The sequence below is a fragment of the Falco punctatus genome (assembly GCF_963210335.1).
Source record: "Falco punctatus genome assembly, chromosome: Z".
Taxonomy (NCBI): domain Eukaryota; kingdom Metazoa; phylum Chordata; class Aves; order Falconiformes; family Falconidae; genus Falco; species Falco punctatus.
This window is the reverse complement of record NC_137586.1, coordinates 84,663,731-84,682,672: the sequence shown is the minus strand read 5'-3', so window position 1 is coordinate 84,682,672 and position 18,942 is coordinate 84,663,731. Positions and strand designations below refer to the sequence as shown.

The window sequence follows — 18,942 nt, the reverse complement described above, 5'->3', positions numbered from 1 at the left end:
TCATGCACTCATAAAAACTTTTATTAGTGTGAACAGAGGTTCTGAGTACAGACTACGGAATATAGTCAGAAGTCTAAATATCCCCAACTTAAATCTCCGGGCTGTCTCTGTCTGCAAGGCTACATACTAGAGTCAGATTTTGGCATCGGTACAAACACTGGTATGTCCTTCCTCAGCAAGCTAATGGTGAAGCAGTACTTGTCTAAGGATGTGCAAAAAGATGTTTCTGCAGGTTATGAAGACAGACAAAAATACACAGAGGCACTTGGCACACCTCTGTCGCAACAGCCCTGTCTGCAGCAGCCTAATGAGAGGTGCCTGCTCTTGCCTGTTCTCTTGCAGAGCAGGTTGAATGCGACATTGGTCCTCATGGCATTAATTTCTGCCCTGTTTTCTGTGTTCCCTTCTAGAGTGCCAGGAACAGAAGCAAAGATTAGAAACAGTGCAAAATAAAATAAGATAAAGTGCCTGTTGACCTGACCTTCTCAGATCTCTGCTAAGGCTCACATGCCTTCTTTATCTCCTCTTCCATGATTGTAACAGTGTGGTTATTACGCTAGGATTTGTATCTGTTCAGGCCAAGAGACTCCTACATTAACGATGTAACAGTACAGATAGGACTGGAAATAAAACAAACCCACTAAAATCCTTATCTGACTACTAGATGCCCTTGAAGCAGTTAATCCTCAGTTTTTCATTCTTTAGCTACCCACAGCTTGCCTATGGTGTTATCAGCAGGAACTGGCTTGAGAAAAGCTGCACAGCCAGGCTGAGGTGGGCTGACGGTAGCTAAAGCTTATTATATTCCAGAATACTTAATGTATTCATTCACTGCTATGTTAAAAATGCTAGCACATAAAAAATCTTGAGATTTACAGGCAGTATGTGATTATGTGCAAAAGTCTGAAGAATCTTATTAATTTTTTTTTAGATTTTAAAATTTTTTAGAAGTTTTTTTTGGCATTGCTATTGATTTATGAAATATTTTCTTGCAAATATAAAGCATTCTTTCTCTTTGAAAACTGAAGAAAATTACATGAAAATCAAAGTATATGAATATAATAAAATGAATGGCTATGGAAAAAGAAAAAAGCCATCTTAGTGTACTACTGGAGAAAAAAAAATATGAACAAAGTCCATCAAGTACCACTGTACAAAACCCACCCAGAAAAACCACATGCTTTTTGCATCAGCTTTTGTTCACCAAGAATAATTATCCACCAGCAGGAAGATGCCAAGATCCTGAAAGGAAGAGAAAGTAAAACAGTTAAGAGTGTTTATCTTCTTTAACTTGAAAAAAACCTCACAAAATACATCTGCAATCCTAAGTCTATAGTGACAGAAAGAAATCCTGAAATACCTAATACCACAAGGCATTTGCTATTGTTTGAAAGCAACACCGCAGTAAGGGTAGAAGCCCACTGCAGATGTAGGGTAACGATGCATCTCTGTCTTGTCCATTTGAAGCCAGCTGCCAAATCTTCACAGGGGATTTTGCTGCATATGGTTACTCATTGCCTCAGAGGAGCCAGGACCACCTCAGTAGTCGGAGAAGAGAGGCTCCTCTACAGGTTGTTTAGAATGACAGAACTTGGACCCTCCTGGCTGGCATGTGGGTGGACAGAGCCCAGCACTGGATGCGCTCTTGCCTCTCTCCACACCCCAGGAAACCCTCCAGCCTGAAGCACTTGGACCAAGCACCAAAGTGTAGTTACATGAATACTTCCATGATGATGACAAAAGACTTTAATTACTTACTCTGACATTAAGCATGTGATCGAGCTAAGTACAAAGAAGTACATGGTGGCAGTGGAACATGTGCACAGAACCAGGCTGTGTTTGTGCCAGGAAAGCTGAGAGCAGAACACTGAAACCTGCTATACCTGCCAGCTTAGCTGTGGGACTTTCTGTATCTGTTCTGGACGCTGTTCCAAAATTAGCCTGGTGCAGAAATAATGACATAAACTCACTGTCCTAAAGATAAAAACGATTGAGATGTGCTTGGTTTCATTGCTCTGTAAAAAGGGTCTTACTAGGGAAGCAGTATGTCATGCCTTGGAATCTTCCGTTACATTAACCTGAAAGAATTTACCTATGTGAAGCAATTCTTACAAACTGTACAAAGTGTGTGACAAAAAAAAAAAAAAAAAAAAGAAAAATAAAAGAAAAATAAAAGGCCCTTTCTGCTGCGATAGAGAGAGGGGCCGCTGCTTGATGCAAGCAAGATGTCGATTTATTGTACACAATCACAAGTTTATATATGTGTTCAGAAGCTGCGCTCTTTAAACAGATGGGTTCTTTAAGCTAAGCATTACATACTAGGCAATCCCTAATTGGTTAACTACAAACAAAGGACACTTTAAGTAAGTTTTTACAGTCATCAATTAACAGCAACCTGTTACTTTTCCTTGGCGCCATCTGTTCCTAATCTCCTTATTTTTTCTCGGCATGACTCACCCTGTTGGTTGTTACCTATCCACCCTCCTTGTCCTCCCAGGGTTTGTGGCCTACAAGCTCGAGCACGTTCCTTTCAGCTAACTGATTGGTACTTATGGCCCTGATTTCCAGGCCCTCCTGCATCTCCCCCTTCTTGGTTTTGAGCAATCCAAATCCCATTTGTTTTAAACATGCGTTCGGTCAAGTTACTCATTACTCATTGTAAGCATTGAAACAAACAAGGAACACATAATACTGAAACCAGCAATACTGTCAATACCATCAATGCTCCTTTGATTATATTTTGTAACCAGCCCCCTAACCCAAGGCCTGAAAGCCAGTCCATTAACCCGTTCTCAACCTTTATGGCCTGTACGTTTTTTCTCAACTCTGTGAGCTGCTTATGAATGGAGTTTGAGCGATCAGTCAAATTCATACAACACGTTCCTTAGCGCTCTTCACTATAGGCTACTCTCTACTGTTCGTGCTGTTTCCTTATCTTCTAGAGGTGAGATCACATTCCTCCTTTGTTTCTGTCTCATCCTAGTTTCTTCTCATACTCCCTTAAAGTTATTTACCTCTTTGCTGCAGGATCTCAGCTCCACATCACCAAAGCAAGGCCACAGCTGCGCATTATCAATGTCAAAACAACCCACTGTCTCTGTTCCGTACAATTTTACAATTTCTCCTTTTTGTTTTTGAACAGCTAGTACCAGGTTTATCATGTTCTGCAGGGCCCTTGCAAACATGATGGCAACCAAGGCAATAGCAAACAAACGATACTGACAGTTGAGTGAATTGATGACAAAAAGGCTGACATTTTCTCAGATTTTGATAACATGTTGCTGCAATCAGGTCCCTAAAATCCGTTCAGCACATACTATCAAAATCCTCACAGCCATGTCCTTGAGCCAGCAACAAAAAGCAGTGGCAAATTTGACTCACATCCTTAACTGCCTAACAAACAAGGTGATTTAACTCTTTAATGCTTTCTCTGCTGTTACTCCGGGTAAGAGAAGAACCGCTGCGACACGTTCCCATCATAGCCTCCTACTACATTAGCATCTACATAAAAACAATTATCGACACTCAAAGTGCAAACAATATCAAGTTTTGGATTCTTTTGGATTAACATTATACAGAGGTGATCAATTATCCCAAATATCAAGGCTTTCAGTAAGATTCTTCATTCCCCACATACATTCACTTGTTTGCAACAATGTCTGCCAGTCAGTTTCAAGGAAGGGCACACCAAACAAGAACTGGTTCAGTCAAAAAGTTCAAAACATAGCATGCCTTCTCTGAACATACCTCTGGGCTCATTCCCTTCATTCCCTCTTTCTTTTTTTTTCTTTTACATATACATATACATACACATACACATACACATACACATACACATACACATACACATACACATATACATATGCAACCAGAGACACTTTACCATAACAGAGAAGCCCCTATTTACATCTCTGAGCCCGGACACAAACCGCAGCTGTATGCTCCACCAGGCTATATATCACTACAAGCATGCAGACACCTATTAAACACTAGATAACCATGTTTATCTTTCCTAGTCTCCTTCACAATACCTAGCTCCTCTTTTTTGCTTGTTAACTGTGACGAGGCAAAGGCTGTGTGTAGCTGCGTGATCATGACCTGATTAATGTTGCAATCAACTAAACACTGAATACAGGAAAAAAGGCATGGGAGACATAAGGCAAACATCACTAAGGTGGTTAAAGATAATTATAATAAATCCTGTAATACTTTTGAGTCATGGCCCAAAGTTTCCCAGCCGTGAGAAGAGACCAAAGGCATCCCGCCCCTGGCTCTGCTGCCATTCTTTGTTTAAGGCTTTTAAGTTTTGTATACTTTTGTGAATTAATTCACAGTGGTCACTCAGATTCACATAACACATCCTATGAAAGTCTTCACACTTGTGTCCCTGTGCTAATAATAAAAATCAATAGCAACTCGGTTCTGTAGCAACATATGATGGACATAATCAACATCTGTCAATAAGCCAGAGAAAAAAAAATAATAGTCTTTGTAATATTACTTTGTTTAGCAAGCTAGCAGCCTAATTTACTAAGCAAATTAAGAGCGTGTACTATTCTTACAGAAGAGATTAGAGAAGCAAAAATCTGTTATGCTGCATTCCAGAACTCAGCCTGAGAGTTACAGTCTGCTGTGAGTTCTGCGTTACAATCATTTGACACATGTTGGGGTTGCGATTGTGAAAGTTGCCCGTTTACAATTTTCATTGGCATTATCACATTTAGTTGTTTTAAAAGCAACCCTTGAGCTTCCACGTGCTCGACTTATTGCAAAATATTTTGAAGCCAATCAATCAAGTTAGTATTAAAGTTAGTGACTCTCTAGGACCCTGCAAGACTGTGGCAAACGACTCACTAGAGGCTCGCCCAAACTCCCGCTCCGGACTGCCTTAATAGCCATCTCCTTCATTTGCAAATCGTTCTCCCTGGGATACCCTGTCTGAGTCACAGAATCAGCACAATTATTTTCTCCAGCCAACAGCTCATAGTTAACAGCAATTCCCTGATTAAGGTTTTCAATCAAGGCCACTACACGTAGCCCACAAAAATCAGATAACCACATCATATACTGTATCAGTTAGTACCATACAAAGCAATGACTTCCGGTCACACAGCGTGAGTGTATAAGGCTCTGCCATCACTTTACGAAGAGACAAATAACAAATGTATTATGAATCCTCCCTTCCCGCACTGCTTTGCTTAACTCTTTAACAGCCTCGTATTGCACAGGCTGCCACTCTGCAGGTTGATTTGTCTGACAAAATACTGAACATGCCATAGCGACTCCCAAATCCCCTCGCTTAAGTGTTTCCCACTTGCATTCCTGCCACCGATCCCTCAGACCCCCTTTCACCCTCCCCAAAAATACAGTCAATGCATCGAGAGAGGCGGGCGGCAGGAGGGGGGGGGCAAGGTCTAGCTCCTTTTCTGAATCTATAGGACCTGGATCAAAAGGTTTATCAGTGTCAATGGAATCATTGTCCGAGTTGTCCTGTTCCCGTGCTTGGTCCTGTGTTGTGAGGGTCGCTGCAATCAGTGACAGAAGCTTTGGGGGCAGAGGAGGTGTGGACGGAATCGCCATCGCTGACAGTGTGTTGAGAAGAGTCGCGCTGTCGGTGGAATTTACAGCTTCCTCTGGTTTAGCACCGTTAGCAGAATTAGTCCACACTTGGTGAAGAGTAGTCAGAATTTGCCACCAAGGTGCTAAATGCATTCCCAACATGGAGCTCCCCTCCATGGCAGCATCATACAATTGGCTGCTGTATGTACACACTTTCATTTCTTTCAAAGTCTCTAAAGTTCCTTGGCTGCTCGCCTGTCTCAATGAGTATAGGTTTCTAAAACTTCTTAAAATTTCTTCAAATATTTAAAATCTCTAAAGTTTCTTGGCTGCTCACCTGTCTCGATGCATACAGGTGTTATCCTCGAGGTTTAGATTGTCCACCTGGCCCACCCAGCAAGACGATCGTTCAGCCAAGACGTCTCCTCCGGAACACAGCCCTCTTCCACAAGCTGTCTTTTTATCGACCAGTTCTGTCCTTATTCTTCCAAGGCTTCGGGACACCACCATAGGGGTCATCATTTGAGAAGATTGAGGCACCGACTCCCGGATCTGACCAGAAGACCCTTTATGAGTCCATATACGTCTCTCGTAGGGGAAGACGCATGTTTCATAGGGGATTTCGCATGTTTCCCACAGCTCACCTCTTAATTCCAGAGGGACTTCTTGCTGGCTCCTGCTTCCTTTCAGCAGCTCATTCAACGTTCTGTGGGACTCGCAGCCTGCTGCTCAGCCTGGCAGTTCATAAACCCATCACGTCGGGGTCACCAGTTTGCTGCGATGGAGAAACAGGACGCAGCTTACTGCAAGCAAGATGTCGATTTATTGTACACAATCACGAGTTGCTATATGTGTTCAGAAGCTGCGTGCTTTAAACAGATTGGTTCTTTAAGCTAAGCATTACATACTAGGCAATCCCTGATTGGTTAACTACAAACAAAGGACACTTTAAGTAAGTTTTTACAGTCATCAATTAACAGCAACCTGTTACTTTTCCTTGGTGCCATCTATTCCTCATCTCCTTGGCATGACTCACCCTGTTGGTTGTTACCTATCCACCCTCCTTGTCCTCCCAGGGTTTGTGGCCTACAAGCTCGAGCACGTTCCTTTCAGCTAACTGATTGGTACTTATGGTCCTGATTTCCAGGCCCCCTCCTGCACCTTTCATGCCTAGGAACACTGACGTTCAAAGTCATTCCAAGTGGTGTGTCTAACAGCATCCCTAACCATGTCTTGGTTCAGTTAAAAGACAAGTCACCAAAACTCAGCTTTAATAGCACTAGCATGAGTTGTCTTTGAGGTAGTTGAGAGAATAAGGAGGAAGAAAACTCACCCAGTGATGTCAATGTTTATTTTGTTTTCTGCTTCTCAGATTTGCTGCTGGAGGACTGTCCCTTCCTCTAAAGAGCAAGAGAAGCAAGAGATAATAAGAAACTGTGAACTAAGCTAAAATCTGAAATAAACCAGTGATAGATACTCCTCGGAAGTCACAGTTCAGACATAAATATGATCTGCACTTGAAATACAGAAAGTTTAGCAACAGTATTTGTAACTTCTGTTGTGTATATATATTTTCATTTCTCCACCATCACTTACTTTGTTTCAGGTAAAGAGGGCTGTGGCTGACCTCTTTCATACCTATTTCTCAATGTCCTTTTACCTGTGCTAGTGATCCAGTCACAACTCAAACATTAATGAAAAAATCCTTCAAGAGAAGAGTTAAAAGATGCACACCCCCAGTTTTAGATTAAAAAATCTTAGGACAGTTCTGGTGTTAACACAAAAGGCATGTATGGCAATTTCATAATGAAGAGATATCCCATCAGTTGAAACATGAAACACAAAATTTCCAGAGCAGATGTCACCTTCTGATTCAGGCATCTACCTGGATGTATCCTGTGAGAAAACAATGTGATGGGGAAGTTTCATCCTTGCCTAAAGCCATTTTCTGGATTTCTGGATTATAAAAGCCAAACAAAGTTTTCTTTTTTTTACAAATAGAAACTGCCTTCCTTTTCCCACCAGATTCATTCTGCATACTTATTTATGAATGTATGTAGGTTTTCATTCCATTTTTTAAATAGATTATAATGACTTGAGAACCAAATGTGTGGTTGAAGGAATATAGTCGAATCACTTTTAGAACGCTGTTACTTAAAACTGTCAAGCAAAGAGAGAAGTGATGGGGATCCCGAGGCTGCTGTAGGCATATGAAATGTGACTCTTAGGTCAGCAAATATAGGAAGGAGAAGCCTGTAGAGCATGCACTGAGCCCCCCATAGAAGACCACACTCTCTTTGAAAGAAACATATTTCAGCTGCCATTTACTGAAAATTTCCCTTGAAATAGACTGGTGCTCTTCTCCTATGTACGTGCTTACAAAAATGGATCAAGTTCAACCTATTGATGCAACATTCTCCCCGAAGTAATACCATGTAATATGAAACCAAAATGCGGTTCCCCATCTTTCATGTTTACAGTGTTTGGTTACCATGACTATCCGTATTATAATATGTATGTTTCTACCATTTTAGGGGCTTTGGTTTTTCCTTTAGTCTTTGGGGTTGGTTTCGTGGCAATGGCTTCCTTCCCACTTTTGTCCTACACTCCAAAGAAAAAACAGTGAGTACAGTTATAAAGGACAGAGGACTGATAGCTCCTACTTCTGTCATCTGCTGTAACACATTTTTTTTTCAGATGTTATTGCTGAGGTGAGAGAGAACTCCATGTGCCTGTAATTGCTGGTCTTACTCCACAGCAAGTTGGAATCTGGAACTTTTTTTAATACTGGGGATACTGGGGCACCAGAAACCATATACAGGTAAGAAAGCTGGTATATACAGGCAATTTTTGTATTTACTACTAATAATGTTGTATTGGAAAATTTAATTCTGAAGCTCATAACCAAGTAAAAACAGCACTTGAAACACCAATAATTTGTCTTACACCATTTGCAGATTCGGTGTCAGGGGAAGCACTGCAGTGGTCAGGAGAGCTATTTGGAAACTGTTTCCTCCTGGGAATTACATCTGATTTGAACTTCAGTTTCAAAGCTGCTTCTTCTCTGTCCCCCAGGAGAGGAACAAACAGAGCATAAAAGCACAAATAATCACAATCAACATTTTAAGGATGGACAAAATTGTAATTCACTTTTGATAACTGGGTGCCTTGTAGTATAAGCTTAAGGAAGCTAACGCAGAATTTCATTTGGGAACTGGTTATTCTTTCACAACTGTGTCTGTCCAAGGGATTTAATTTTTTACTTGTAATATACTGGTTTTGCAAAGATCTTTTCAGGAAGTGGGCAGGTCGCTACTGCGGGAGAAAGGCAGGGACAGGCTGGCGGGAGTCAGTAGCAGATGAGACAACGGCAGCTGCTTTACCCAGCTGAGTGCAAAACTATTCACCATTCAAATAGGTTTGTAACTTTCCCTCTGCCTGCAGGTGAAGGACCAGGGCATAGGATAGGACATGTCACATCACAGAACCACAGGATGGTTTGGGTTGGAAGCGACTTTTGAAGGCCACCTAATCCAACTCCCTGTACTAAGCAGGGACACCTTCCGCTAGACCAGGTTGCTCAGAGCCCCATCCAACCTGACCATGAATGTTTCCAGGGATAGGAAACATTCTGGGAAACATGCCCCCATCCTGGGAAACATGGAAGTGTTTCAGGGTCAGTTTGGATGGGGCTTTGAGCATCTTGGGCTAATGGAAGGTACCCCTGCCCATGGCAGGCAGGTTGGACTAGATGGTCTTCAAGGTACCTTCCATCTCAACCCGTTCCACGATTCTGTGATTCTGTGGGGCATCTGCCACCCACCTCTCTGAGGAACCTGTGCCAGTGTTTCACCACCACCATTGTAAAATACATCTTCCTTATGTCTAGTCTGAATCTACCCTTCTTTAGTTTAAAACCACTATCCCTTGTCCTGTCGCTACTGGCCCTACTGAAAAGTCTGTCCCCATCTTTCTTGTAAGCCCCCTTTAAGTTCTGAAAGGCTGCTTTAAGGTCTCCCTGGAGCCTTCTCTTCTCCAGGCTGAACAACCCCAACTCCCTCAGCCTGTCCTCATAGCAGAGCTATTCCATCCCTCTGACCATTTGTGGCCTCCTCTGGACATGCTCAAACAGGTCCATGTCTTTCCTGTGCTGAGCACCCCCAAGCTGGATGCAGCACTGCAGCGAGGGTCTCACCAGAGCAGAGTAGAGCAGCAGAACCCCCTCCCTTGACCTGCCAGTCTTGCTGCTGCTGCTGCTGCAGCCTAGGACACGGTTGGCTTTCTGGGCTGCGAGCGCACACTGCCAGCTCATGTCCAGCTGTTCATCCCCCAGCACCCCCAAGTCCTTCTGGGCAGGGCTGCCCTCAACCCCTTCACCCCCAGCCTGTACTGGTACCGAGGGTTGCCTGACCCAGGAGCAGGACCTTGCACTTGGCCTTGCACATGAATGTAGTTAATACCAAACCTCCTTTCTGCTTGGCACATGCAAGCCATTTGCTAACAACAGGGAGTTACAGGTTCTTAGCTAGCTTAAGCACTTGTAGAAAACAAAAGGAGTTCATGATTTTTGCACCGATATCCCACCAGCTGCCCCAGAGTGCCCTTGAGCTCCTCTGCTGAGGAAGCATGTAAGGTGACTGTAGTGGCATGATGGATATCTCAAAAGCCACACAAGACCTCTCCCTCCACTGAAGCTCAAGGTACCAAACACCAGGTTAAGAGCAAGCAGAAAGCAAGTCTGACAATGATTTTTCTCACATGTGGACCAAATTTCAGTCCCCTTCTTCATGCCCTTTTCCAGCACCATACTTTCTCAAACACCCTCTTCATCTTGGTGACCTCCAGATTTATGCAGTCTCCACTGCTAGTTCATTTCATATAGCCTCGCATGTGCAGCACTTTGCTGAGAAAAGTGTGACAGCTGTTTGTCAGCTGTGTTCAAGATGATTATTTGACATATAAACAGTCCATTTCTCATTACAAGACCTCTCTAATCCATTCCTTCTTCCTCCTTCTTGTCAGCTCTGCTATTTTCCCCAACACATCTAACACTCTTTTCTACTCCTAGCATTCCTCTCTGCAAAACCCTCTTGAACTGCTTCTCAGTTCCAGCCTGCAACTATTGCTAGGTAGTGCATAAAACCACTGAAGAAAGATTTCTCTGCCTCTACAGTTTTTGGACACTCTGATATGTTACCAAAATTCCATGCTCAAATTACTTCTCCAAGCCTGTCTTGTCTCTCTAAAAGATGCTAAACGGCAAATGCCCTCCTTCTTCTGAATGTTTAGTACATAGCAAGACACATCAAATTTCCATTACAGAGGTAAGACAATCACTACATCTGCACAGCATCTTCAGAACTCGCTAACCCTACGCCTAAACTGAGCTATTGCAAAGAAAAGTGAGGAATTTTCACAGAGTAGTAAAAAACCTTATTTTGCAAGTTATTAGCAAAAAATGTCCTACCTTTGAGTGCTTTGGTGCAGCAGAAGCCTTTGCACAAGTAACAAAAGTCACCTGAGAGGACATTGATAGCTGCAGAATCATCTGTAGGCTTCTGCAATAATTTTAATTCTGAAGTCATACAATATACAATACTTCCCACAAGTTAAATTAATGGTTTAGGAATTTGTGTCTGCTTTAATTACCCTTTTCTTAAAAAAAAAACCCAAAAAAACCAAAAAACCCCCCATACCGGAGCTCTACTTGTATGTTAGAACAGAGATGTCTGTCTGAGGTTTCCAAGATACACAACTTCCTTGAATACTGGACCTGAACATTCACAGCGTAGTTGTGCATGAAAACTTTATTTATTGTGAATTTACTCTTCACAGAAATGTTACTGTCCACGCTGTTACTATTACCTACTGCATTCAACAGCGTTTATAAGCATTTGCAATGAATCATGCCTTGAACCTACAATGACACTACTTAGGAAAAAAAAAAATACCAGAGCACACAGCATGAAGTAAACACAAAACAAACATATCATAAATACTAGCTTTTTCCTTTGTGTTTGACATCATCCTTTGCTGTTGGCTTTTCTGGTTTACCCTTGCGAAGAAGAAAGATTACATTCTCATTTTGAACTGGTCAGATTAGTTTTAGGATACAAGCACTTATGTATGACATTGGGAGTTTACAGATTACCAAGGAAGTTGCACCATTCTGAACTGACTTATTTATCATGCTGTGCATTCAGTGTCAGTTCACGACATGACATCTTTCATGGTCTGTTATTTTGACTACATTTGTGATAGCATCTTTCTATGTATGGAAAAACAGCTTCCTGAGCCACAAAAGATCAAATCACTGTCAGAGCAGTCATGTGCTCCAGGCAAACGGCAGTTTTACAGGGCTTTAGGTATACTGCCAAAGTAAAAGTACCTGTACATACACTTTGTCCCCCAAATTGGAACAAAAAGAGTTGGAATAAATAAGCATCATTACTCACAGTTTACAAATACCACCTGTTTAAAAGCAGACTATAAAGTCAAGCTGTTTAAGGAAAGACAGCCTATATGTTCACCTGATCTTCTGGAGTGCCCAAAATGCTGAGCCACTGTAGCTGGAATCTACACTGCTGAATCTCCAGGACATTGGTTGCTACTGGATGGTTCAAAGTGATTTATTTGTTCAGATTGTCCACCTGAAAAAAATTCACCTAATTCTTTTTTTCTTTTTTCTTTTTTCTTGGTTTTTCTTTTTTAATTAAATGCATGCAAGGCTATACATTGCTACTCTAAGTATAGGATATTTACATGTTCAACCTTAAAACATATATATTGTAGACACAGTTACTTATTAAGCTTCCCTGTTCTTCTTGTAATTCTGAAGTAGGCAGACTGGCTCATACGTGAAATTTCTAGTGTTGCAAATACAGACTAACAAAGCTTTTCCTTACCTGCTCACTTGACTCCAGAAGTTTTTGATAGTCAGGTGGAATAGTATCATCTCTTTCTCCAAGTTTATCTCTGTGTTCAGATTTAGCCTTTTCCTGAAAGCAATTCATTTTTCAACAGCTTTAATATTTATATTAGAAATATTAGGAAACAGTAAGTCAGAGTGCTCATTAAACTTAGGACAGATGCCTTTTTTTTTTAATTCAGAATTTTAAAACCACCAGAAAAAAATCTCAAACTTATTTCACTATGAAGTCTGTTTCATGCCTAAAAATCTAAAGATTACTAGCTCTCAGTAAGTGTACACATTTACTAAGTTAAACATATATATCCACTGCAGCATCACAACGTAAATATAAGTTATGTCAACTTTCATTTCTGCTTTACAACAGTATGACTAGAAGGAACCATTCCATACTTCCACATCGAACCTCATCCATGCACTTATTTTTAACATGCATTTTTTTAACACAAAACCTATGTTCCTGCAATGTCTTCCTTGTGAAGGTCAGTACCTTTAGCAGAACCTAGGGCACCTATCTGCCTCACACCTGGACTGATCAAGACGGGCCTACACATCTCACCATGCCTAGAAGCCAAAGTCAGGTTCAAATCCAACACAACTAGAAGGCAGAGCACCACAAGCTCCTGAAAACTCTATCAAGGAGGGAAGCGTTCCTTCTGCTATGTTCATCTTTCAATTTAAGCTGTTTTGATTACTGTCAAACACACCAGACTCATGCTGAACAAAACACTTGGTTTAGCTGCAAGTAGGTTTTAAGGCATATTGCTGAAGAATATTTTTGTATTTGTCAATGCAGACATTTTTAAGGATGTCTTTTTTTTTTTTTAGTATTTTGAATATTAAAAGGCATTTTCTGTGCCTGTGTACAAAACCATACATGAAGAAAGCTAGGCTCTTCCAGCTCCAATGAAGCACAGGAGTTGCTGAGGTCTTGCACATCAGGATTCACCCCCTTGCTACGGCACTACCCAGGCTATACAAATCTGTTTTGAAGGCCGGCAACAACCTCCACACAAGAGCCTGGTCTGAGATTAGAATCTCCTTCTAGATTCCAGCCTACATTTATCCATGGGCAGCTTCTGCTCATTTTTTCCCCCAGTTATGTCCTTTACCTGAAGTATCTCAGTTGCCAATTTACTATTACTACTACTATTATGCAGAAACGTGTCTTATTTTCTATTAGCAGAAAAGTCTTCATGCAATTATATGAAGAAAGACTGAATGCTGACAAAACAAGCAGAAACAAGCAAGTTAAAAATGGGACTGATGAACACGTTCATCAATGAACTTGGCATTTGTGGGGTTAAAAAAATCAAAGTTTGACAAAAAGAAGGCCACAAAATTAATTTTAGAAACAAAAGCCAGAGAAGACACCTGCAAAATAGTTAGAATTACTTGATTTCAATGTCTTTTACTGATATTATTCTAATTATTTTGCAGGTGTCTTCTCTTTGTAATTTTGTAAATTTCCTGTAATATTTCAACACTCACATCGAAGTGAATTAATTAACATACAAATTCAACATTTTTCACAAAACACACAAGTAATACATCTGATTGAAGAGTGGTTGATATGTTATGTAGGACAACTTAAAGAGTATAGGGTTTTTTTTCTAGTAATCATAGCAATATATTATATATATATATATATATACACACATTTAAATACAGAAAGCCATATACTTCTGCAAGTATGTAAGTGGTATTGCGGTATACCATTAAAAAAACCATTAAAAAATCTGAAAACAAACTTCTTAAGATTTTTATCTTCATACTAGGTGCGGTTTTTTGTTAATTCATGTCAGTTTTATTCAAAAACGGATTAGAAAAAAAGCCCTTAAAACCAACTGAAACCCAGCATAGAGCTTCAAATCCAGCTTTCAAACCAGTCTGGAAACACTAGATGGAGCTCCCACTGCACAGATCAACACGGAGAAAACCTCATAAATCTCGAAGTGAAATATCTCAAGAGATTGTGGGGAGGTTTTTTGCTTGGTTTATTTTTTTTTTTATCCCCAGACTGCACAAGCCTCAGAATGTGTTTTGTTACCTTTACTTTTTCAACAACCGGTTTGTTATCATCAGGGTCAGGTTCCCTCTGTCCTAGGGAGTAAGACAGGAGATCCAGGGCTTCATCCATCTCCTTTCCGCCCAAAGAAAGTATAAACACATTCATTAAAGCAAATCGTCACTAAAAATAATATAATTCATCAAACCAATATAAGTATTGGCTAATGAACTGCCAACTTCAGTTAACAATGAACCATCAGCTCTCCCTTTGTAATTACAATGCTACGTGACAGCCAGGGGGAAAGAATTACAGACTGTTTAGACCTACAGAAAACATAATTTCACGAAGGGTCTATGGAATGGATTTTAATGGCTTTCTTTTGTTACACAAAAGATTAACTGATCTAATGTGAACAGTTCTATGAAATTACTGGGTTTGGTAATTGCTATTCATTTTGCAAATATCACTATCACTGCAGATTAACTGCTAAGGAAGTGTCAATCTGAAAACAAACTTCTTAAGATTTTTATCTTCATACTAGGTACGGTTTTTTGTTAATTCATGTCAGTTTTATTCAAAAACGGATTAGAAAAAAAGCCCTTAAAACCAACTGAAACCCAGCATAGAGCTTCAAATCCAGCTTTCAAACCAGTCTGGAAACACTAGATGGAGCTCCCACTGCACAGATCAACACGGAGACAACCGGCCAGGCAGCATCCCCACTGAACCCCGGGAAGGGAGGTTCTGCTATTAAAAGGAGGTCTTGGCACTGCCTCTCACTTCGTTAACCCTAAACTCCTTTTACGAGCTTAACAGATGACTTTGGCACTATGGTAATGACTACACTGTCGTTATTTCAAATGTTCTCATTACATAACCAGGGAAAGAAAAGTGTGGCTTGGCTAAGGGCCCAAACCTAAAAATGAAAACACCTGCACACAGGTAACCCACACCGACCCACAAAAGGGAAATGCACACGTGCTCTGATGTCCCCAGGAACTCTGGAGGAGTCAGCACAGGACGGGGCACATCCTTTCCCAAGTGCAGGTGAGGAGGTGTCGAAGGCAGGCTGGACCTCGGCAGTGAGCGGAGCTCTGGCAGGACAGGCAGTGGAACATGAAGGGTCTGGAAACTCACTTTTTTTCCCACAGAAGAAACATTTTCTCCCCCCCCCCCCCCCCCCCCAACAGCTAGTATTAGCAATGAATTATTTAACTCTGCAACAGCCTATGCTGCTAAAACTGTCTGGATCATGCTCCGGTCCGTCCCCATTAGCCAGTTCTTAGTTTGAGATAAGGATCCACAGAAGCGGTTGCTTACTGAGGTAGAGGCTAGAAGAGCTGCTGAGCGCACTGAAGGAACTGTAGCAGCAGCGATAAGATCCAAGGAATCTGCAGGCGTTTCATCTTTCTTGATTTTCTGACACAAGACACCGCCTCATTACTAACCAAGGACTGACAGAAAGATATACATCAAATTCCATGCATCTAAAATGCAATGCCCACACGGTTTATTTCTAGGACTTTCATTTTTCTTAGAAGCTCTACTTAGTTCAGATTGAAACCTCTTCCTGGGAAGCACTATGCAACTGTTTTGCACCTCAGTTTGTTCAACTTCAATCTTCCATCTCAACTACGGGGTTAAACCCTGGCATAGCTTTAGTCAGAGACAGGTTTAATGTGCCTTCAGAGGAGCTAAATTTCACCAAGCCCATCTATATTCCCAAGTAACACTTGTAAAATTATCAACTGCACAGCATTACTTATGCAAGCAACTGATAAAAAGATAGAGCAGCTAACTTAACTGATTTTTTTTCTTATTATTAGTCCCACCCTCCTATTAGTTTATTGAAAAAAATATTTCAAAATTTTAGTTACTGAATTCTACTTTTAAAAGTTTACATAAACTTTAAATGAAACAAAATATCAAGATTATTGAAACAATTTGAAAATAAAACAAATTTTCAGAAATCAAATATACACACCTTCAATACAGTCGGTGTACGCAATGGTGAAGATGGTGGAGAACAGGCAAATCCTTCTGTCAAACCCAGTAAAAGATCATCTTCACTCACAGGCTATCATTAAAAAGAAAAAAAAAAAAAAAAGAGGCTTTTAAGCCTTTTCATACACTAAGAATTGATCAGATAACACAATCTATCTCCACTTTTAAACTGAAGACTGGGAAACATTACTGACATTAGGGTAAGTAATTAATGAATGAACATTTATCTGAATATTCACGTTTTTACCTGGGGCTTTTCTTCTGGTTTTGGTAAGAGTGGTTTTCCATCTTTACCCTATAAAGAAAAATCCCCTTATATTAAACCGAGTACTCCTTAAATGACCGCACGAGAGCACTCTGAGAGCATTCACTGAATGACAGATAGTATAACACAAGAGAATGATCTATCTAGTAACTGCTAGCATCTACTGCTGTTACTCAAGGTGCCACTCAAAAAAAAAATTTAAAATACTATAATTTAAAAACATCTGAGTGCTGAAAATTGATTCATTGTGGGATCCTGAGCTTCCTTGCTTCATGTTCCAATCTCCATGGAAATAACATAATAAATAAAAGTTCCCAACTTCCAGATTGTCAACAGTAGTCCTAGATGCAAAGTCCAGAAAGGTTGTATCTTTTCACAATGGCAAGTGTTGTGCAAGTCTTGGCTATACCTTAGCAACCCGTTAATGTCAAATGAGTTGTGTGGTGATGTCTGTGAAAACACCACCTTGAAGCATTGGGGGTTTTTAACAGCTTTGACCAATTACAATTCATTAAATTCTAAAATACTAAAAGCTAATGAGAGATTCCAGTGCACTAATCTCAGCCAAAATTATTCATGTGTAGGTACTTACATCTAAACCACTTCTGTGCCTACGTATGCATCTAACGATAGATGACAGATACTCAGAAACTACAACCAGAATGTTTATATACTATAAAAATGGGTGAACTAAACATCAATGTCTCAAAATGAAATGGCATTTCAGTTTCATCCACATATTCTGAGGAATGAAAGTAAGACTAAGCACATTAAATAAATTACTTTTTCTTCTGTTAATCTGTAATCTGGAGGAATTGTTTCTACATCTTCACCCAGTTTTTTTGCGTTGTTCCTGTTTGTTTGTCTCCTATGCAGGCAAAATCAAAACAGTATTAAGACAAACAAATAACTACATCCCAACAGAAATGCATATGAGCAAGCCTTCAAAGTCTTCATTCTCCTCATTCAAATTAGTCTTTCTGGTCCAATCCAACTACCAGACAAAAATTTCATTAAAATCAAATGAGAGTCTTTTCTCTTGAGAAGGAGGGTTGGAAGGGACCTCTGGAGATCACCCGGTCCAACCCCCTGCTAAAGCAGGTCCACCTAGAGCAGGTTGCACAGAATCGCATCCAGGCAGGTTCTGAATGTCTCCAGAGAAGGAGACCCAATCAACCCTCTGGGCAGCCTGTGCCAGGGCCATGTCACCCTCAACGTAAAGATGTTTTTCCTCACATTTGGATGAAACTCGCTGGGTTCCAGTTTGCGCCCGTTGACCCTCATCCTGTCACTGGGCACCACTGAAAAAGAGCCTGGCCCCATCCTTTTGACACATGCCCTTAAGATATTTGCAGTCATGGATACGATCCCCTCTCAGCCTTCTCTTCTCCAGCTACACAGGCCCAGCTCTCTCAGCCTGTCCTCAGCAGGGAGATGCTCTGACCCCTCATCAGCTTCCTACCCCTCTGCTGGACCTTCTCCAGCAGGTCCCTGTCTCGCTTGAACTGGGCAGCCCAGAACTGGGCACAGTACTCACATTAGAATTAAGTGTTCTGTATTTCTTCTCTCAGCTGCTTACTTTGCATTGTAACACACTGCTATTTCATACGCTTTTCATCCCCCAGGCAGACACTGGCACAGGTGAATCCTGCCTGCAAGTATCACTGAGCAAAGGTTTCTGAAAGCTAAACCAAAAAATTATTTACTGCTTTCTATACAACTCTATTCGCACACTGTTTTGCAAATCAGTTTCCTTATGCCACCAACTCCACCAAATGATGTGTCAAGAGGTCTGCACTGATCCCAGGATATGATGACTTTTCAGTAGGGAGCTACTGTGGAAGTTTTCTTTTGGCAGCCTCCCCGAGTTCCCTGCAGACCCTTGTGCCCAGCATCTAGACGCGTACAGACAGGAATGAATATTCCTTAAGGAAGTAAAAGGTATTAGCCAATTACGGGAGCATTAGGCAAGTTGCTGCATTCATAATCAGTTACATTTGTGCCTCTTCTTCTGAGTGCTGGGAGGTGTGTGGAGGGCTTGATAATAAATGTGAGGCTCTTTCAAGGCAATTACTACAAATAAAAAAACTTGCAGCAGCAGAATACTTTCAAGGAGAACCTATACCTACCTGATACAAGAAGTGAGATGTCAGAAACTGACACAGCAAATTATGA

General features: G+C 40.9%; 1 protein-coding gene across 1 annotated transcript; it reads right to left on the bottom strand.

Moving 5' to 3' along the window:
• On the bottom strand, positions 1-18,051 carry LOC308056157 (calpastatin-like; the record flags this gene model as incomplete). Its single annotated transcript, XM_080371075.1, has 10 exons — positions 1-2,078; positions 6,893-6,957; positions 11,559-11,614; positions 12,465-12,557; positions 14,538-14,660; positions 15,741-15,917; positions 16,483-16,575; positions 16,750-16,797; positions 17,551-17,635; positions 17,984-18,051. Coding segments are annotated over 9 exons (744 nt in total). The 3' UTR covers positions 1-2,078; positions 6,893-6,956.
• Between the last annotated feature and the right edge of the window lie 891 nt (positions 18,052-18,942).